Source organism: Anoplopoma fimbria, chromosome 22, assembly GCF_027596085.1.
Source record: "Anoplopoma fimbria isolate UVic2021 breed Golden Eagle Sablefish chromosome 22, Afim_UVic_2022, whole genome shotgun sequence".
In the NCBI taxonomy this organism is placed as follows: domain Eukaryota; kingdom Metazoa; phylum Chordata; class Actinopteri; order Perciformes; family Anoplopomatidae; genus Anoplopoma; species Anoplopoma fimbria.
This window is the reverse complement of record NC_072470.1, coordinates 1,652,908-1,675,315: the sequence shown is the minus strand read 5'-3', so window position 1 is coordinate 1,675,315 and position 22,408 is coordinate 1,652,908. Positions and strand designations below refer to the sequence as shown.

Here is a 22,408-nt window from a genome sequence, read left to right as displayed (position 1 = left end):
GGAGGGGTTGTTCATGTGAAACACTGTCTCTGGAGGGGTTGTTCATGTGAAACACTGTCTCTGGAGGGGTTGTTCATGTGAAACACTGTCTCTGGAGGGGTTGTTCATGTGAAACACTGTCTCTGGAGGGGTTGTTCATGTGAAACACTGTCTCTAGAGGGGTTGTTCATGTGAAACACTGTCTCTGGAGGGGTTGTTCATGTGAAACACTGTCTCTGGAGGGGTTGTTCATGTGAAACACTGTCTCTGGAGGGGTTGTTCATGTGAAACACTGTCTCTGGAGGGGTTGTTCATGTGAAACACTGTCTCTGGAGGGGTTGTTCATGTGAAACACTGTCTCTGGAGGGGTTGTTCATGTGAAACACTGTCTCTGGAGGGGTTGTTCATGTGAAACACTGTCTCTGGAGGGGTTGTTCATGTGAAACACTGTCTCTGGAGGGGTTGTTCATGTGAAACACTGTCTCTGGAGGGGTTGTTCATGTGAAACACTGTCTCTGGAGGGGTTGTTCATGTGAAACACTGTCTCTGGAGGGGTTGTTCATGTGAAACACTGTCTCTGGAGGGGTTGTTCATGTGAAACACTGTCTCTGGAGGGGTTGTTCATGTGAAACACTGTCTCTGGAGGGGTTGTTCATGTGAAACACTGTCTCTGGAGGGGTTGTTCATGTGAAACACTGTCTCTGGAGGGGTTGTTCATGTGAAACACTGTCTCTGGAGGGGTTGTTCATGTGAAACACTGTCTCTGGAGGGGTTGTTCATGTGAAACACTGTCTCTGGAGGGGTTGTTCATGTGAAACACTGTCTCTGGAGGGGTTGTTCAAACACTGTCTCTGGAGGGGTTGTTCATGTGAAACACTGTCTCTGGAGGGGTTGTTCATGTGAAACACTGTCTCTGGAGGGGTTGTTCATGTCTCTGAAACACTGTCTCTGGAGGGGTTGTTCATGTGAAACACTGTCTCTGGAGGGGTTGTTCATGTGAAACACTGTCTCTGGAGGGGTTGTTCATGTGAAACACTGTCTCTAGAGGGGTTGTTCATGTGAAACACTGTCTCTGGAGGGGTTGTTCATGTGAAACACTGTCTCTGGAGGGGTTGTTCATGTGAAACACTGTCTCTGGAGGGGTTGTTCATGTGAAACACTGTCTCTGGAGGGGTTGTTCATGTGAAACACTGTCTCTGGAGGGGTTGTTCATGTTGAAACACTGTCTCTGGAGGGGTTGTTCATGTGAAACACTGTCTCTGGAGGGGTTGTTCATGTGAAACACTGTCTCTGGAGGGGTTGTTCATGTGAAACACTGTCTCTGGAGGGGTTGTTCATGTGAAACACTGTCTCTGGAGGGGTTGTTCATGTGAAACACTGTCTCTGGAGGGGTTGTTCATGTGAAACACTGTCTCTGGAGGGGTTGTTCATGTGAAACACTGTCTCTGGAGGGGTTGTTCATGTGAAACACTGTCTCTGGAGGGGTTGTTCATGTGAAACACTGTCTCTGGAGGGGTTGTTCATGTGAAACACTGTCTCTAGAGGGGTTGTTCATGTGAAACACTGTCTCTGGAGGGGTTGTTCATGTGAAACACTGTCTCTGGAGGGGTTGTTCATGTGAAACACTGTCTCTGGAGGGGTTGTTCATGTGAAACACTGTCTCTGGAGGGGTTGTTCATGTGAAACACTGTCTCTGGAGGGGTTGTTCATGTGAAACACTGTCTCTGGAGGGGTTGTTCATGTGAAACACTGTCTCTGGAGGGGTTGTTCATGTGAAACACTGTCTCTGGAGGGGTTGTTCATGTGAAACACTGTCTCTGGAGGGGTTGTTCATGTGAAACACTGTCTCTGGAGGGGTTGTTCATGTGAAACACTGTCTCTGGAGGGGTTGTTCATGTGAAACACTGTCTCTGGAGGGGTTGTTCATGTGAAACACTGTCTCTGGAGGGGTTGTTCATGTGAAACACTGTCTCTGGAGGGGTTGTTCATGTGAAACACTGTCTCTGGAGGGGTTGTTCATGTGAAACACTGTCTCTGGAGGGGTTGTTCATGTGAAACACTGTCTCTGGAGGGGTTGTTCATGTGAAACACTGTCTCTGGAGGGGTTGTTCATGTGAAACACTGTCTCTGGAGGGGTTGTTCATGTGAAACACTGTCTCTGGAGGGGTTGTTCATGTGAAACACTGTCTCTGGAGGGGTTGTTCATGTGAAACACTGTCTCTGGAGGGGTTGTTCATGTGAAACACTGTCTCTGGACTGTCTCTGGAGGGGTTGTTCATGTGAAACACTGTCTCTGGAGGGGTTGTTCATGTGAAACACTGTCTCTGAAACACTGAGAGGGGTTGTTCATGTGAAACACTGTCTCTGGAGGGGTTGTTCATGTGAAACACTGTCTCTGGAGGGGTTGTTCATGTGAAACACTGTCTCTGGAGGGGTTGTTCATGTGAAACACTGTCTCTGGAGGGGTTGTTCATGTGAAACACTGTCTCTGGAGGGGTTGTTCATGTGAAACACTGTCTCTGGAGGGGTTGTTCATGTGAAACACTGTCTCTGGAGGGGTTGTTTCATGTGAAACACTGTCTCTGGAGGGGTTGTTCATGTTCATGTGAAACACTGTCTCTGGAGGGGTTGTTCATGTGAAACACTGTCTCTGGAGGGGTTGTTCATGTGAAACACTGTCTCTGGAGGGGTTGTTCATGTGAAACACTGTCTCTGGAGGGGTTGTTCATGTGAAACACTGTCTCTAGAGGGGTTGTTCATGTGAAACACTGTCTCTGGAGGGGTTGTTCATGTGAAACACTGTCTCTAGAGGGGTTGTTCATGTGAAACACTGTCTCTGGAGGGGTTGTTCATGTGAAACACTGTCTCTAGAGGGGTTGTTCATGTGAAACACTGTCTCTGGAGGGGTTGTTCATGTGAAACACTGTCTCTGGAGGGGTTGTTCATGTGAAACACTGTCTCTGGAGGGGTTGTTCATGTGAAACACTGTCTCTGGAGGGGTTGTTCATGTGAAACACTGTCTCTGGAGGGGTTGTTCATGTGTCCTGGTCTGCATCACCACAGCACATGTTACATACAGGTTTCACAGGTCTAAAAGTGTGTTTAAACAGTGAAAAATATATATATATTATTCAAAATGTGAAACCTTTTGGACCCATTGAGGATAAAGTAGTCTTTAAAAGAGTTAAACATTTCAAACTGTCTCTAGAGGGGTTATTAATGACTTTCTGTTGTTTCCATTCATTAAATACAGGTTTCACAGATCTAAAAGTGTGTTTAAACAGTGAAATATATATATATATTATTCAAAATGTGAAACCTTTTGGACCCATTGAGGTTAAAGTAGTCTTTAAAAGTCTCTGTAAGGGATTATTAATGTGTCCTGGTCTGCATCACCAAATCATATGTTAAATAAAGGTTTCACAGATCTAAAAGTGTGTTTAAACAGCGTTAGGGCTTTAAAAATGATATCTAATGTTTTACAATACAATAAGATGTGAAAGTGTTCAACCTTTTGGACCCATTGAGGATAAAGTAGAGTTTAAAAGAGTTAAACATTGTCTCTGTGGGGATAAAGTAGTGGGTTAAACATTTCAACACTGTCTCTTATTAATATGTCCTGGTGTCTTTTTGTTGTTTTCATTAATTAAATAAAGGTTTCACAGATCTAAAAGTGTGTTTAAACAGTGATATATATTATTCAAAATGTGAAACCTTTTGGACCCATTGAGGATAAAGTAGAGTTTAAAAGTAAACATTGTCTCTAGAGGGATTATTAATATGTCCTGGTCTGCATCACCAAATAATATGACTTTCTGTTGTTTCCATTCATTAAATAAAGGTTTCACAGATCTAAAAGTGTGTTTAAACAGTGAAATAGATATATATATTATTCAAAATGTTTTCAATACTTTTGGATGTGAAAATGTCAATCTTTTGATGTTCCATTGAGGATAAAGTAGTCTTTAAAAGTCTCTGTAAGGGGTTATTAATGTGTCCTGGTCTGCATCACCAAAGCATATGTTAAATACAGGTTTCACAGATCTAAAAGTGTGTTTAAACAGTGATATATATTGTTGAAAATGTGAAACCTTTTGGACCTGATATAACTTCTGTGTGTCTGTTTTATGAGCTCGGACAGTAAACATCTGCTACATCCCTTAATCCTAACTCTTTTTATTGGTTTTATTACCCAGAGAAAGCGATTTAATGACAGTGTCTGCTGTGTTTAATGCTCTATTTATATTACTATTGGCTGTGTGATTAATAACAGACGAGGACTGGTGTGTTTTTAAATACGTTCACTAATATATTTACAGCGGAGGACCCTCGTTTCTCTTTCTGGAGCAGAGAGAGTAGATTCAGCATCATTTGGTTATTTGACCTTTGTGGCCCTGTCGTCCTCATTTCCTTATCTTCCAGATATGGTTGCTGACGACAAGGTTGCCATCCTGTCAGATGACGAGGAGGATCAGAAGAGGAAGTATGTGTTGGCCGAGCCGTTCGACACGCAGTCGAGCGGTTCTGCGCCGCCGCCGCCGGCCTCGGACCCGCTGCCCGAGCAGCCGGCGGCCCTGCAGCCGGACTCCATAAACTGCTGCATGAGGATGTGTCTCCGCATCAACACCCGCCTCCTCGTCTCCAAAGTCTTCTACTTCTTCTTCTTCGCCGCCTACGGCTCGCTGCACCCTCTGCTGGCCGTGTACTACAAGCAGCTCGGCATGTCGGCCGGCCGCAGCGGGCTGCTCGTCGGCATCCGCTACTTCATCGAGTTCTGCAGCGCCCCCTTCTGGGGAGTGGTGGCGGACCGCTTCAAGAAGGGGAAGGCCGTCCTGCTGTTTTCGGTTCTGTGCTGGTTGGTCTTCAACTGCGGCATCAGCTTTGTGAAGCAGGCTGAGATGATTTGTGAAGAGATAGGTGCCGACACGACCACGACGGTGGCGCCCGTGACGACGACGCTACCGTACGAGAACGTCACGCAGCCGAGCAACTCCACCAACCACACCAGAAGGCGACGGAGCTTTCTAGACCTGGAATGGCTTCCTGAGGTCCTGGACTCCTATTCAAGCGTGCGCCACAGGCACGAGCGAAGCCTAGACACCAACGCCACTTCGCCACTTCAGCCAGCTACCACCACCCATGCTGCCAGCTACCACCACCCAGCTGCCAGCTACCACCACCCAGCTGCCAGCTACCACCACCCAGCTGCCAGCTACCACCACCCAGCTCATGCTGAACACCACCCTCCCATCACCAAACACCACTCTCCTCACCACCACGACCTCCCCTGCTCCAACCAAAGCCAAGGAGTACCAGATCGTCTACAACAAGGACCAGGTGGAGAGCATCTTCCTGCTCATCCTGCTCGTCGTCATCGTGGGCGAGTTCTTCAGCGCCCCCACCCTCACCATCGTGGACACCGTCACCCTGCAGAACCTCGGTCAGGCCCGCGACCGCTACGGCCTGCAGAGGATGTGGGGCTCGCTGGGCTGGGGTCTGGCCATGCTGCTGGTGGGCATCTGGAGCGACCACACGTACATCACCGTGCTGATCGAAGGCGTCGGCTGCGGAGAGCACCAACGAGACTTCCCCAACTACCAGATCGCCTTCATCGCCTTTGGCGTGCTGATGGGGCTGGCGTTCATCGTCGCCACTCAGTTTCACTTTGAGAAAGGTGGCGACTACCAGCAGGAGCCTCCAGAGGGGGTGGTGGAGGACACGGGAGCCCCGAGAGCGCTACCCGAGTCCAACTCCTCGGACCAGACTCCCAACCCTGATCCGGCTCAGGAGTTCCAGTACAGCGACCTGCTGAAGCTCCTCTGCAGCGTGCGCTACAGCTCCGTCCTCTTCGTCGCCTGGTTCATGGGCTTCTGCTACGGCTTCGTCTTCACCTTCCTCTACTGGCACCTGGAGGACCTGAACGGGTCCACCACGCTGTTCGGGGTCTGCTCCGTCCTGAGCCACGCCTCCGAGCTCGCCACCTACTTCGCCAGCCACAAGTTCATCGAGCTGGTCGGACACGTCAGGTAAGACTCACACCTTTGGGGGTCACATCTTATGAGAATAACCTGATGACACTTTTTATTCCCACCATTATTTCTTTAGTCTATAAAATGTAAAAAAAAATGTCCAAAATAATCATCTTAAAACAGAGAAAAGCAGCAAATGATCTCATTTGAAAACCTGGAATCATAGAACATAAATGATAGAAAAGGTAATAAACAAACTAAACCTCTTATCCTCTTTAAGGCCTCCTGAGGTGAATCTTTGGGACAAAGCTGCCATTGGTGCTCGGGGGGGGGTTCTGTTGGAGTGCATTCGTGGGGGAACATTTGAGAACGTGGTGTTAGATTTCAGCTGCAGATCCGATCTGCAACAGTTGCCTCAGCTCCTGAGTCAACAGCAGAGACGTGGCAGGTAGAGAGCTGGAGGTGAAGTCGGAGGGAAGGCAGTGCGTCTGCTCATTAAATACCAACTATATACACCAGCTGCTGCTGGGGGGGATATTTATGAGTTACTTATATTAATCAGGAACTAAAAGCATGTGTCGAGGAAATTATTATCCCCTCAGATTTATCCTGCAGCCACTTGTGTGTTAATCATGATATAAATCATAACTCATTAAAGCTTCTGTTTTCTTTTATGTTAATTATTGAACAGCTGCATGTGTTCACGGAGCATCAAAAGATATTTTCATATGAATAAATATGCTACGCTTTGTACAGAAAAAAAGAAGATATAACATGTTTTATGATTTTATTTTTTATCTTTAGAGCTGGTCGGTAGATTTTGTAGCATTTGTGCAGAGCTAGGCTAGCAGTTTCCCTCTGTTTCCAGGCTTTACGCTAAGCTAAGTTAACCAAACCATCTGCTTCAAAGCCATTTCTTTGCTTTCAGCAGTCGTGCAGCAGGTTCATCTCAGACGTTGTGCTTTCTTCATGTTGTTTGCTCTTCACAGGATGTGACACACCTTCCTGGAAAGTCTGTTTCAGAGCAGAAACAAGCTGCAGCTGCAGGTGTTTAAGCATCACATTCTGGTGGTTGTCCATCTGTTTATCGATGGGAGGATGTTAATAAGTCATCACTTAATAAGATAAATAAGTTTGGCATTGAACCGTGCATCTGTCTGTGTGCTCAGCAAACCTTCTTTGTATGAACAAACATGGAGGACATTCTGTCTGGTGCTTTTTTGAGGGTGTGTCTGAGCTGTTTGACTTGTTCGTTTGTCCTGGTGAGAGCAAAGACGTTCAACAAATGAAGAAAGTCAAACCAACACATTATGTAACGCTGTCAGCTGATGTTTAATCATCATTATGTTTCCCTCTTAAAGACTTAACTGAAGCTATGATTCCACATGAAGTCATATATTTACACTCCGTCCTCCTCCACCTTTATCCCTCTCAGGGTTCTGTACATCGGCCTGGCCTGTAACACCGCCCGTTACCTGTACATCTCCTACCTGGAGAACGCCTGGACCGTCCTGCCCATGGAGATCCTTCAAGGTAACCCTTCTCCGTCTGCAGGGAGGCGGTGGGAGCTAGGACCCCGGGGTCACCACAGGAAGCGGCTGTTTGTCTAACAGGACGCTTATCAGGCCGCCTTTTCCTCCAACAGCTTCCAGCTCAGCCTCTTTTATTATCAGCAGGCATTAAGAACCACGCCAGCACCCTACTTCACCTGAAACGACCGCTAACACCAGAGGAAGTCCAGAAAAGAGCCGCTCAGTATCAAAGGAATCCACTGATACTTATCTGAACATCCAGGAGTTCATCACAAACATGAACTGCTAATATTTAATTCAGCATACTTTTAATGGTTCCAATTTGACTAAATGTAAACAAATATAGGCTAAAGAAACATTATACATCCTGTTTACATCCTCAAATCATTATAGGAAGGGTGGTTTCAAAACGTAACAATTGAAGTCTAATTTATTTTAGAACTGGCACCAAATTACGCCAACTTTTTAAGGAACCCTCAATAAAATAACAGGAAAATATGGGACCAGTAAATTTAAGCTTTAGGAGTGGAACATTTAGTTTATTTCACATATAAACAACCTTACGTTTATGTAGAATCAATCCAACCAATGAGGCATAAAAACAATGATGCTGAAATATCAGGAATGTTTGCAGGAAATGTAACAATGCAAGAAGGAATTTAAAAGCATATAATTAGATTAAAGATGGTGGATAACTATAGTGAAGACATCAGTGGGGAACAACTGAAAGTGTGTGTGTTTTAGTTTGAGATTTCCGCCCTGAGAAAACGCAGACGCCTCGCAGAACAAACAAGTGAAAACCAGTTCCGTATTTGACCAGCGAAACCATAGAACAGTTTTAAGCTGAGTACGTTAAACTGGACGAACATCAGGTCATCATTTTAGTTTTACAACGCCAGATAAGCTGCAACCGGCCAACCTTGCGGTGACAGAGTCGCTTCACGCCGCGAGAGCGAACTCTCTCTCCTCTGTCCTGATCCTCCTGGACCTGTCAGCGGCGTTTGACACGGTGGACCACCAGATCCTCCTCTCCACCCTCGAGGGGATGGGCGTCTCAGGCTCTGCACTCTCCCTGTTTGCATCCTACCTGACAGGCCGATCCTACCAGGTGACATGGAGGGGGGCCGTGTCGGAACCACGCATGCTGACTACGGGGGTTCCACAAGGTTCAGTTCTGGGCCCCCTTCTCTTCTCGCTCTACACAACATCTCTGGGTTCTGTTATTCGCTCGCATGACTTCTCTTACCATTGTTGCTGCGTGCTTGGCTGACATCTCGAGGTGGATGGCGACACACCACCTGAAGCTCGACCTGGACAAAACCGAGCTACTGTTCCTCCCGGGGAAGGGTTGTCCGCACTGAGACCTGTCCATCACCATTGACGATGCCGTGGTGACGCCAACATCAGGAGGATTCGCCCCCTTTTCTCTGTCCTGACCCCTCAGTGGTGGAATGAACTCCCCACTGACGTCAGGACAGCAGAGTCGCTGCCCATCTTTAGGCGCAGGCTGAAAACTCACCTCTTCATGAAGTACTACCCTGAGCCTTCCTCGTAGCACTTATCCTATTCGTATTAGTTGTTGCACTTTTGCATTCGTATTAGTTTACTGCACTTATCCTATTCGTAGTAGTTTGTAGCACTTATTATATTCGTATTAGTCTGTTGCAATTATTGTTTTCGTAGTAATTTGCCTCTGCACTATACTTTTGCTCTGGTTTATGCTTTAAGATGCTTGTTTAAGAAAGGAGATGCACTTATGACTTCTGGTGACTAGTAGTTCTCTTGAATACCTATGTTGAATACACTTCCTGTAAGTCGCTTTGGATAAAAGCGTCTGCTAAATGACTGTAATGTAATGTAATGTAATGCATGGGGGGTCATGTGACTTCAGACAAGACGTGGGCAAAATGAAAGTGTAAATGTTGTGTATATATAATTCATAATCAGATATTAACAAAGAAAAAGAAAAGTAAGAATAAGACGAGCACAGAGCGACACGTAAAAGAAGTAATGTGCTTTTTTTTTTTTAAACAAAGCAGTGCTTAGGATGTGTTAATAATCATACCACTGTTAAATCGTTTTTCACTCTGCGCTATGGTGTGATCACAGTTTCAGTAACCCTGATAAATAAGGTGTGATTTCTATCACTGAAGACTGAGCCAAAACACTTGAAACCAATGTGGAGACTCTCAGCTGCTCCTTCAAACACGTGGAATGTTACTCGAGGGCAAGTCTGTCCAGAAATGAAAAGGAGCCAACAAGATCCTGTAACATCTAATGGACATTTCTCTCAAACACTATAGCTGCAGATTTCACACGTACAGCTGCTATATAACACGTTTACAAAGTTTTGTAGTTTAATGAGCCGTAAATGTATTTTGAAGCAACGCTGCAGACACGTTTTTCATTTTGAGTAGTTTAAGATGTCCCTCCTCCTCCAGCTGTGACCCATGTCTGTCCCTGTGTGTCCTCCAGGTATGACCCACGCCTCGGTTTGGGCGGCCTGCATCTCCTTCCTGAGTGCGGCGGTCCCTCCGGCCCTGAGGACGTCGGCTCAGGGCATCCTGCAGGGCCTCCACCTGGGCCTGGGCCGCGGCTGTGGAGCCATGGTGGGAGGAGTGTTTGTCAACTACTTTGGTACGAACCGACGGAGCTGAATGTGTAGAAGAGCGTGGTTAATAGTTGTGGTTTTGTGGTGGGGTAATTGTTAAATAGTTTTGTTATAAGAATAAATATATTGGTGGCTGTTTTACTAACAAAAATGGAGAATTCCAGCTCTAATTCAACTTGATACTGGCTTCAAATTAAGATTAAATGACAGTGTTTTCCTCCTGTTTGCTTCACAGGTGCTGCAGCGACGTTCAGAGGAATCGGCATGGCCTCCCTCGTCATCCTCCTCATCTTCGCCTTCATCCAGTGTCTGACTGGAGAGGAGGAGGGGAAAGGTGGGGAAACACTTTTATAAAATAGGAAGGCACTTTTTGAATTCAAGCTTTCAGTATGATCTCCTTTCTAAATGGAAAGACTAGAAATAATGTTTGAATGTTGGTTGAAACGATCGTTAAAAGATCACAAATGTTTTTTATTTATACATTTTTCGTATTCGTTTGCAGTCATAGTTCTCCTCTTTGCTTTTGATGCTTTTTTCTGGTCCCTCTATGAGTTTAGAGCTTCTTAAATTTAAATCTGAGTCTAAAAGAAGTTTAAATGAAACTTTATTCTAACAGAAAGCTTGTTTTCCTCTCCCTTCATCGTCTCTCAGAGGACAAAATGCTGGCGGAGAACATCCCGGTTCCCTCCAGCCCGGTCCCCATCGCCACCATCCACCTGGTGCAGAACCAGACCGACGCCGGTAGCCCCGCCCGGTTCGCCAGGCCCCCGCCCTGCCCGCCAAGAAGACCAAACACCAGGAGGACCAGGAGGAGCTGAACAGGCCGGCCTGGGTGCTCTCCGGCTCCCCCTGGGTCACCATCGCCTTCGCCATCGTCCAGATCAAGGAGATGATGGACATGAGGAAGAAAGGAGCGCCGCTGACAGAGACTCGATCGCTGCAGGTGAACAAAATCACAATAAATAACGTGTTCAGTGCTGTAACTAAAATACTTAAAGTACCAGAGATAAGGTCAGGCTTTACCTAGATTATATTATATTATATTATAATATATTAGATAGATAGATAGATAGATAGATAGATAGATAGATAGATAGATAGATAGATAGATAGATAGATAGAGACAGAAGTATTAAGATCCTTTACTTGTGTAAAAGTACTAATACTATACTGTAAAATACTCTGGTAAGTAAAGTCCTGCATTTAGTATTATTGTGATGATTATTTTAGTTTTAGATTATTTTAAGTTGATATTTATGTAGGTGTCATACAACAATAATAATAACAATAATAACAATGATAATACATTTTTTTCCATCTGTTGTTTCATTAACTTGAACTTTCTGACACTTCTCTGTCTGCCCCACACACACACACACACACACACACACACACACACACACACACACACACACACACACAATCTGAAGACAGGTGAGACATTTCTGTGTGCAAAGGTCGATGGAAAACTTCTCTGTGTGTGTGTGTGTGTGTGTGGGGGGTGTTCAGGGTTTCCTCTGTGTGTGTGTGTGTGTGTGTGTGTGTGTGTGTGTGTGTGTGTGTGTGTGTGTGTGTGTGTGTGTGTGTGTGTGTGTGTGTGTTGACGCATGCAGCGATCGCAGTGACTCATCTATGTGGGTGTGTGGGCGTGTTCATGCATGCATACGTGTTTAGCAAACCTCCCCCCCCCGGGTCATGGTGCCATGCATTCCTTTAATTTCGTACTTGGTGATGTCACCGCCGACCCCGCCCTCCGGCAGCCATGTTTGAGGCTGAGGACAGAGTAGTGCAGCAGATGAAGTTAGACATTTGATCTAAGTCATAGTCAGCTTGTCCAGTTAGCACCCTGAGGCTAACATGTTAGCATTACCTGCATTAATGTGACTTCCAGCTAGTCCTTCCTGGTTTGTGGTTATTTATTCAAATCAGAAACATGTTCCTCCATGTTGCCGCCTGTCAACCGCCATCACTGTTTTGTTCCTCTTGTTGCCAGGTACCTAATGATCAGGCGTCAGCCGACTACGAGGCGGTGGCGACCTCGCACAGAAACCCGAGTGATGACGGCACAGAAACACCCACACAACAAAACGCCACAGACTCTTAACGAGAACAAAGACCGAACGCACCCAAACCCAGACAGAGCGAGAGAGAACCAACACACACACACTTTAAACTCTTAACAAGTGTGTTTGTGTCCGGTTCAGTCCTTAAATCTGTCTGAAGCTTAACAAACTGTATTCATGTAGATTTATTGTAAAAATTAACTTAACAGAAAGTATTCTGGGGACACGTTTTTAAAACGGTTTTAAGTTTTCATTGTTTTTCCAGAAGAGAGTTTGGATTCAGTGTTTGGATGGAGGTGTGCATTGTGGCGTTTGCCCCTCAGAGGTGGTCGAATCAAACCCACCCGGCGGCGCTGTGCGCTATATTTAATGCCCTTCACCGGTGGAGTGTGAAGGAAAGTCCTTCACGGTTATTTAATCTCTTCATTTACTTAAAAAAGTGATGAAATCTGACAAAATGGAGATTTAGAAGCATTCCTATGCCTGCACACAGAAGGAACACATTAAAGTTCATTTTTTAAGAACTAGTATCGGTAGTTAGTCTCTGAAACTAGTGATATTATTTTAGAGATTTTTAAATTGCGCCAGTAAGTTTTTATGCAGTGTAAAACAAAAGTTCCCCATTTTTTTGCACCACAGTCTGCTGAGGGGTCTTAAATGTTAATTAAATCAGTTTGCAAGAATACATGAATATATAACACTCAACTTATCCTCCCAGAACACAAATAAGCCTTGATATGAGTTTGGAATTATTCAAATGTATTGAAAATACTTGGACCAAGAAATCTGTATTAAATTGTATTCTCTAAATTATTACAGTCTTAAATCTAGCTTGTTAATTCCTGCAGAAACCGTTTAATAATATGCTTTTAATTAATATAGTTATTATTGAACTCTTTCCTCATTTCCTTTTGGGGTTGGGAACAAGTGAAATTCTTGCAGGTAAATAGGTAAAAAGAACAGTATTTGTAACATTTCTGATTAATCAATATTTAATTTGTTTCCAACTCAGGTTCAGATGAGAAGAAACAAAAAGTGAGAGACTCCTTTTCTTTCAGATTTCATCACTTTTAATACTCATATATTTATATGACTTACTGAAGAAGTGCCTCTTTTAAACTGTAATAATCATCTAACTTATTATTATTATTAATATTATGAGATGTCAAGCAAGGATCCCTTTACTGTGCTGCTCTTCGTCATTCCGAGGGTCTTTTTGAAGCCTTTCTTCCAATATTTTCCTGTTGAAGCTGCCAATAGCCGACACGCTATATTTACTCCCTTTGTTTTCTATTTTCATGCCAAACAATTCACAGTATTCTGTGTTTACTGTGTCTGGAGGGAAACGTCTTCAGAGAAAACAGAGCGATGAAGAAAGTCTGTTGTTTTTTCTTCTGTAAATTAAACAATTAAAGGATGTTTTTTTCTCTCTTACAAAGAGCGTCGGTGTCACTTAATCCTGTTTGTGAATTACGTTTTTAAATAATGTGTATCTCACAAATAACACCCCAGGTTGACTTTAATGGCTGTGTGTGTTTGTGAGGACCAGTTTGAGACCTTTAGAATTAAAGGAGCCTTATTTACGTTTTTCTGAGCACTTTTATTATAATAAATGAAATATTATATTAGTATTTACAATGTAATTTAATGTATATTACTCATAGGGGACATTTAACAGACCAACAAGTATTTATACTAATTATTCTAATTGTTAATAATTTAGGAATATTATCTACATTTTGAATGCAGGATGTTCTAAAATGTACATTTTTTTAACGACAAGTGTTTTGATTAACAAGTACTGGAGTAGAAGTATTACGTAAAAGTACTTACAGTAAGTACAGTAGTACACTGCAGGATTCTTTAGAGGCAGTTTGTGAAATCAGCCACTTGATGGCAGTAGCGTTCTGCGTGCGTGTCGGTGGGTTCAGATGGTCTGAGCCTCTGAATGTGTGTGAGCGTGTATGTGTGTGTGTGTGTGTGTGTGTGTGTGTGTGTGAGCGTGTATGTGTGTGTGTGTGTGAGTGTGTGTGTGTGTGTGGAGGGTTATTGAGGTCGTGGTGCGCCTGCTACTGATGGGTGTGTGTGGGAGGACAGTAATAGGCTTCCTCAAAAAACTAGACTGTGCTGTCGTAAATATATTTTTATATATATATTTATATATATATATATATAAAAATGATCAAATCAAACGGTCTTGGCACACTCAGCCGTCTGATATCCGTGGAGACGTTCCTCCAGCCCCTCTGCTGCTGTTGTTTTGTCTCGCTTAATAATGAACATTGTAATCGTGTTGTTTTTTCCCAGGTCGTCATGACCAGAAAGCTGCTAAACGTTTTTAATTCAGATGACACCCAGATGACACCCAGGGGGGCGAGACAGGCTTCTCCTGTTCGCTGACAAGTCTCTGGAAACCACAGCGCTGACCTGCAGATGTTTCCAATTACTGCAGCAAATGGTGTCGTGCGTGTTAATAGCTTCAGTGTCTTGCTTGTGGGCACTGTGGCAGGATATTTTTTTTATTATTTTGGATGATTGTAGACACATCAGCTGGGACTTTGTTTCCACACTTGATCATCTTTTTCTGATCTAGTAAGGTGAAAGAAAATGACAATAATTGTTATTTTATTTAGATATTATACAACATCAAAATGCATCAGCCTTTAAAAGTAAAAAAAAGGACATAAAGGAATATTTTTTGTACCATTTCTTGTTCTTTGACCCCATGCACAAAAAAAGTATTCTTGAATGATCCATTGTCGTCTCACCAAGAGCCCATTTTGTTAACTCCACCTAATAACCATCATATTAAAAATCAGGACTATTATTCTAATCAGAGGCTCTCGGTGAAACCGCTGCCCGGATACAACCTGGAGCTATTTTTATCCTCTTTGTGCAGTGATGGAGAGGCAGCCAGACGCCCTGAGGAGGAAGGATCTGTTGAATGAAGGTGATGACGGCTCCTCCCTGGACTCTCTGGAGGTCGGAGACACCTTCTGAGACGGAAGAAGATCAGAATCACCCAAACAGCACCTTGAAGAGCGCCGTGTGGAGACGTGGACTCATTGGTCAAGAAACCAAAAGGTTGTAAGCTTCTTTTCCATCGGGAAGGAAACTTAAAACCTACCTTACTTTAAAAGATGATACGATTATTATGGTCAAAAGCCAGCTCAAAATTCATACACAACTAAATCTATGTGGCTTAGAATCTTCATAATTCCTAAACTTTATACCTCTTAAATATTCTCCAATTATTTGTGTTCCTGATGTCAAAGAATAACAAATGGAAGAACGTTCATCCCGTTCACTCCTTTGTTTTCTTGGTTTCAGAGACTTTTCTTTCATTTCCCAAACTGTTCGGCTTCTTGAGAATCTTCATCGAAGTCATCATGTTTATCTAGATTTTAAGAGTTTTCAGTATTTCACAAGAAAAGAATAAGCTCAATTTTCTGAAGCGGGAATATTTGATTTAATTCTTTAACCCTTTAATTCATCTTGTGACCCCTCAGATTTATCTTTGGGACCCCTGAACGGGTCCTGACCCCTTATGTTGGGAACCACAGCCCTAAGCAATGGTCTCAGTGGCGGTTTGAAAACTCTAAAGTTGAAATCAGTAATTTGTGTGCATTCGTAGACAATAAATCCCCCTCAAGTCATTAACACAGTCGTACTTTATAGATATAAGAAGTGAAAAACTCAATAAATAGGAACTTGTTTTGTTTTGACTGTTCTTGTGTTTACAAAGAAGTGAAACCACGAAGCTGCTTCGGGCAAACTGCAGGAGACCGCCGAGCTAAATGACTAAACTGTGAGGTGTAACTGAGCGCTGACAGAGCGGATCACGGGTTAAAGATGAGTCCTCCACAGACGACCCGGGACAGACCTCGTTCAGCAGAGCGATCAGGACCACCTGAGTCAAGACTGAGTCAGACTAGAGACCACAGCGAGTCATATTATTGGCAGGAAGCTGCAGACTCGTGTCAGTTGTGCCTCTTTTAAAAACACACATCTGCTGATTTTGAAGTATTAAAAACATCCTGCACGCTCCGCATGTTACCGGTGACACATTTCCCATGTGGGGTGTTTGTATTTGTGTACAGTTTAGTACCACGGTGTGTTGAAGTATCATAACGGCACCAAAAAACTCAAAATACTGGTTGTGTTTGTGCGATACTCAACAGGAAATCTTCCAAAATCTGTCACTTTTATATGAATGACTAGTTTGACAGTTTCAAATTCATAGTTTTTGTTGTAATATATTTGGTTGGGCAAAACAAGAATTTAAAGACGTGAATATGACATTTTTCTAAAATATGTTGACATTTATTGATGAATTATTAATTTAAAGACCTGCTAACTTAATTTATAAAGAAAATATGTATTCAACACACTTTTTGCTGATTTTCTAGTTTTACTGAATGAAAAAGAGGCAGTTTGTACCACAAAGCCTCCATTGATCCCTGATTTCAGCCCGTTAGCTGTTTGGTTTCTCAGTACCGTTAACGGGAGAGCAGGACCGTCGCTGCAGTGTGAACCGTGTGCAGCAGACTAAGACTTATAAGAGCAGACAGCTGTCATGGTCGCTCTGGCATCAACCCTACTGTTCGTGTTCATGCAGCCTCGCTGCTGTTTACACAGCAAAGTGAGGACGCTGCAGTGTTACCTGAACGAGAACAGCAGGATAAAACGGACACATTTAAATCCTTAAATTATTAACTTGTGTTTGTTTCAATGCAGGAAGCGGATTGGATAACGGCCGTGCTTCACAATCAAGCAAGTTCATCCAAAGAAGTTTCTCTGGAAGTGATTGGATCCACTGCACATCAGAGGTTGTTTTTGTCACAAATGACCTTTATTTAACTGTAAATCCTTAATCCTGGGGTTCCTCAGGGAACCGTCCCGGTCCCGCTGTAGTTTTAATCAAAAAAAAAAGATAAACCTTAAAGGTTTCCTTCAGGGTCTTTTACATTGCACAGTGTGCAGACATGCTAATGTATTTTAAAACATCTTAAGCACATTACAGGCGTGTTACACACCATTCTGTTTGTATAATCACATTTGGAAACGACACGCATCATTATCAAGGGAGGAAAATTAACATTTTCATCCACCGGTCACAATGGGTGGTGCTTTCCAAAATATTTTTGCCGGAGCCTTTCACCGTCTCATCAGCCAAATGTGATTTTTGAGTGTCAGCAGGTCTGGAGGTTAGCAGTGTTTTGAGGTTGAAACACGATGGAAGAGAATAAAACGACAGACAAAGCATTGATAATTTATTCATTGTTCAGTGTATCATTTATACCCTCACAGTGTAGATCAGAGAGCAGAGACAGAGTGCTTGTTATATAATGGACATGCATTATTAATCATTAAAAACCAATGAGAGGCCGCCAGCAGCCGTGTAGGTCTATGATGTGGCTAATGATGGATTATGATGATAATTACCGTGAGATGCAGGTTGAAGTGTCACTAACCAGACTAATTACGGCAAAATCTCATTTCCCCAGATGCATCAACATCTGCAGACTCCAACAGATGTTGCTGTCAGACGGGCTGCATCCAAGAAAAAGTAAGATTATTGTTAAGATTTCATATAAATATAAATGTTTAGTACGTTATATTGATGTATTTTGTGAGCTTCTTTGTAAAAGCCTTTTGTCCTGCTATCAATTTCTGAGGAGATTTTGTTCTGTTTTGTGGGAAAAGATCCTTCATTTTGTCGCATCTGGAGTCTGACAGAAGTTTAAAAGACATCGACAGCACGAATATAATATCATCACTTATCTTTTTTTACCCAAGCAGAGTTTGATTTTAACTTCTTTAGAGGCTTTAACTCAATATTTTAGTCATATCTGTGCTCTGTTAATCAAGAAATTCTACTAATTATTGAGTTAATCAGTCAAAACACTTGAGTTTTATGGATTTAAAAGTAGGAATATGAACTTGTTTACTTGTGAGAATATACTTTTTGATTGTAAACCTGCAAAAAAAAAAAACATTTCTCATTTTTGACCACGCATCTTTTCAGACTATGAAAAGTTTCAAACCCAAAACTCCTTCAAAGCCTCAAAGTCAGCACCAAACCTACAGCTCCAAAAAACAAACGTGCTCGCCGGCGCTCAGCTGTGGTGGTAAAGTGTGCGCGCTCTGTAGCCGTGACCTTTCACCCTCTCCAGGCAAACACCTCCACACTGAACCCACAGCAGCAGGAGAAACGCTGGAGAAAGTCATGCAGTACTAGTTCTACACTATACGCAAAGTTTTAACTCCACAGTTACACAGCTGCCTCACGAGTTCATATAAACGTCTAATGTTAGTAGTACACATTATTATCATGGGTCCCCTCTGACCTTTGACCTCTTTAATCTGTATCGTCTTGAGCTCTTCACATACAGAAAACTAAATTAGAATAGAAGCTAAAAGAGATATTTTTATTATGCTTCATTCAAATCATTCATCACATCAAGTCCAGATGTTTTATCAGCAAAATGTACCCAAAGTATAAAAAATACTCATAATGCAGAGTGGCTAGTGTCAGTGTTATACTATTGTATTATAATTGTATCATTATTATTGATGTATTAACATGTAAGCAGTACTTTAAAGTGGAAGAATGGGTTTTATTGTATGAACTGATCATGTTTTTATATAAAATTTTATCAGTAAAAAAAGACATTTCTCTCTGAAATTAAGTGAAGTAAAAGTATAATGGCAATACTCAAGTAAAATACTTTAAAATTGGACTTAACAACCATAGTTGTGTACTTTCCACCACTGCTAGAACAGTACAATATAGTAAGTAGTAGATGTAAGAAGTACACATTTTCAGAAGTACAAAATTAGTAAAGTTGATACTCTGTAGTCCAATTCAAGCACTAGTATTACTGTAATTGTAGTCTTAGCTATTCTAGAAATACATATTATCAGTCGTTCTAGTAGTAGTATCCCAGCACATCTTATCCTATGAGCTAACTTGTTGTTGAGTATTCTTAAATAGTGTAGTAGTAGTAGTAGTACAACAGTATATGTGTACTCTGAGCACTTTCTGAGTGCTGCTGCTGGTGGAGCAGGACAACAGGGAGACTTTGTGTCCTGTGCTGGGATCAATCGCTCCATAGATGACGCCCACCCAGCCAGGCCTCTCCGTGGGCGGCCGGGAGCCCAGCAGACCAGCAGGCCGGCTCCGTTCGGCCCCGTTCAGCCCCGTTCAGCCCCGCCTGGGCCCTCCTCCGGCCCCCGCAGCCCGCAGGTTCCAACACAACAGGAGAGCTGCACTTTACATCTGAAAGCTCTCAGTCGGCACTCCAGTGAACTTTTAAAGTCACTGTAGGCGAGAGCAGAGCCGTCGTATTGGGATCTACTTCCTGCTGGAGGCGGGGCCAAACTCAACCAATGAGATGTCAATGAGGAAGATATTTAAACTTCAAACTGGAAACACCCCTCAAGGTTAAATAAAGAGACAGAAAAAATAAATGTGGTTGAAACCGCAACACGTCAGTAAAGATATTTAAATATTTAAGCATTATATATATTTCTCCGTTAACCTGACTGCATCTGTTGCTGTGGTTACGATACGGTTGAGAGTGCGTACAGATGATCTGGTTTCACGCTGCAGTTTAGCAGTTTACATTCTTCCTTTTTTAAATTGACATCATTTCTCACAGATTTGTTGTTGTCGTTGAGCAGTTAAAGAGGCAGATATTTCCCTCAGGAGGGGTGGAGACCAAAAACAGAGCAAAAAGAGAGAGAATATTGGACACAAAATTAAAATGCATTAATCTAATTAGTAAGGATTTTAGGATAAAGAACTTTTCCATTTGTATTTTAGATGTTTGTAGCTGACTCTTTGCTCCAGAGTGACGTCTGATAGGACCAACATTACCGTGAGCTCATGAGCCACAACCAACATTTACATTTTAGTCATTTTGTCCAGAGCAGAGTGCAGATTAAACTCTGCGTCATCACATTCACATTTTGCATTTTACTCCAGAGATTTTGTTTTATCTGGAGGGACTTCCAGTCAGCAGCTCCGCTTCCTGGATCGCTGACGTGACCGTGAAGCAGCGTCCTCACCGAATCTCTGGAAATAATGACCCATGTTGTTTATGCAGAGAGGCTGTAGCAGGAAGAGAATGTGTTTTTACACCTGCAGGGTTGACGGTTCAATTCCTTTTTGGGTTTCTGATTTTTTTATTCTGTCGATTTCCCCCCCCAAAGACGAAAACGAACAAAGACAATCAATTGTCGAGTTTCTCTCTGCAGGCGGAAACCTCCGTGGATGATATGTGATATTTAATTAACGGCAGATAAATCTTGATTTCCTCTGTGTGTGTTCGGCCCTGTTGTCTTATCAGTGTGTGTGTTCGTTGTCACCTAGGCAAGTCCCTGTGCGTTCATGGTACCCTGTGATTCTCAGAGATGCTGGTTGTGATGTGCTGCAGGGACGTGGGCAGGGCGATGTGGGTATTTGTGCGTGAGGAGCCCTAAGTTGCAGAGGTTTTTTTCTAATTGAGTCAGGGACTTATGCTGGCAAGGTAGGCGTGTGAGTGGGGGGGAGACTAATCCCAAGCTGCTGTTGTTTTTCGTGCCTGCTGGCTCGAGATCAAAAACTTAACAGCAATAATCATGCAAAATGTGTGGCTTCACTTCAAAGCCTGCCTCAACTTTGCTCGCACCCTTGTAGCTCGCATTGTTTCATCAGCAGCTCTTCTCCTGCGAGGGAAGTTTTCCCCCTTCAGAGGTTTGAAGGCGATCAGATCTGACCTTTCTGCAGAAATTAATGCACTTAACAGATTAATCACACCTTCGGATGAGCTCTAAATGGAGGGTGTTGTTGTTACGCACACACCGAAGGCCGTCGGTTTCCCTCTGACTGCAGTGTGTGGTCGTGGCGGAGGAGCGTCTGCAGACATGTCAGACGTCAGCAGCACTCTCGGGGTGAGGACGGCGTGGGCGGCGAGGGTCGCTGAGGCCCGTACGTGGCCAAAAGAAAACGGGCAAATCCCCTCCACGTCAGCCCACGGCCTGTCAGCAGGGAGCCTGTCAGCAGGGAGCCACAGGGCTTCCCACTGAAGCCTTAAAGGTGCAATGCACCGCATTATCACTGAAGCCTTAAAGGTGCAATGCACCGCATTATCACTGAAGCCTTAAAGGTGCAATGCACCGCATTATCACTGAAGCCTTAAAGGTGCAACGCACCGCATTATCACTGAAGCCTTAAAGGTGCAACGCACCGCATTATCACTGAAGCCTTAAAGGTGCAACGCCTATATTATAAAGGCACACAATGTAAGATGAGAATGTTTTGTGATAATTACAAGTCCAAATTCTATCATTATTATTCTATCTAGTATTTTTTTTAAACCACAAAAAAGCTTTCAAATGTCTTTGTCTGCAGGTCCACCAGTCCAAAACCTAAATATATTTATTTTACAATTACATAAAGCATAGAAAAGCAGCAAACTGTCCCATTACAAAACCAGGAAAAAATGACTTTATTATTGACTTAAATTATGAATATATTATCAGAATCTGTTAATTAACTTGCGTTTCATCAACGTATTGTCAGTGGTGGAATGTAACTAAGTACATTAACTTATGTGCTTTATTTAAGTAGTTTTGAGGTACTTGTACTTGTATTTCCATTCTATACTTACATCATAAGTAATTAAACATAGCTCCACATTTACACTTTACTGCATCAATAATTATAATCCGGTAATGTATATATATATATATATATATATATATATATATATATATATATATATATATATATATATATCATATAGCGTAGTGAGTACTCTTACCTTATTCTGATGCTGATACTTTTCGTACTAATACACAGTGGTATTGCTACTTGTCAAGCTGTCAGGACGACTTTAGAATAACTTTCCTGTGGAGGTGATTTTCACTTTAACTTGCAGGAGATGAGAGTGAAGGCAGCAGCACATTAGCAGCAGGGCCCCTATAGCTGTTTCTGCAGTAAAGTTTCACACACACACACACACACACACACACACACACACACACACACACACACACACACACACACACACACACACACACACACACACACACACACACACACACACACACACATAAACACAGTGCAGGAACACTGCAGTCTCTATCTGTATGTCACATAACCTCCGCCTACACTCACGACACCCACACACATCCTTGCCCAAAACGCCCACACGAGTGTAATCTGTGTGCAAAGACACACACACACACACACACACACACACACAC

At 43.1% G+C, this 22,408-nt stretch overlaps 1 protein-coding gene across 1 annotated transcript; it reads left to right on the top strand.

Moving 5' to 3' along the window:
* Positions 1 to 4,403: 4,403 nt before the first annotated feature.
* Positions 4,404 to 13,563, top strand: LOC129111786 (major facilitator superfamily domain-containing protein 6-A-like). The gene is given in 8 exon segments (XM_054623883.1): positions 4,404 to 5,052; positions 5,129 to 6,005; positions 7,384 to 7,481; positions 9,956 to 10,117; positions 10,327 to 10,425; positions 10,743 to 10,846; positions 10,849 to 11,034; positions 12,085 to 13,563. Coding segments are annotated over 8 exon segments (2,286 nt in total). The 3' UTR covers positions 12,196 to 13,563.
* Positions 13,564 to 22,408: the final 8,845 nt, after the last annotated feature.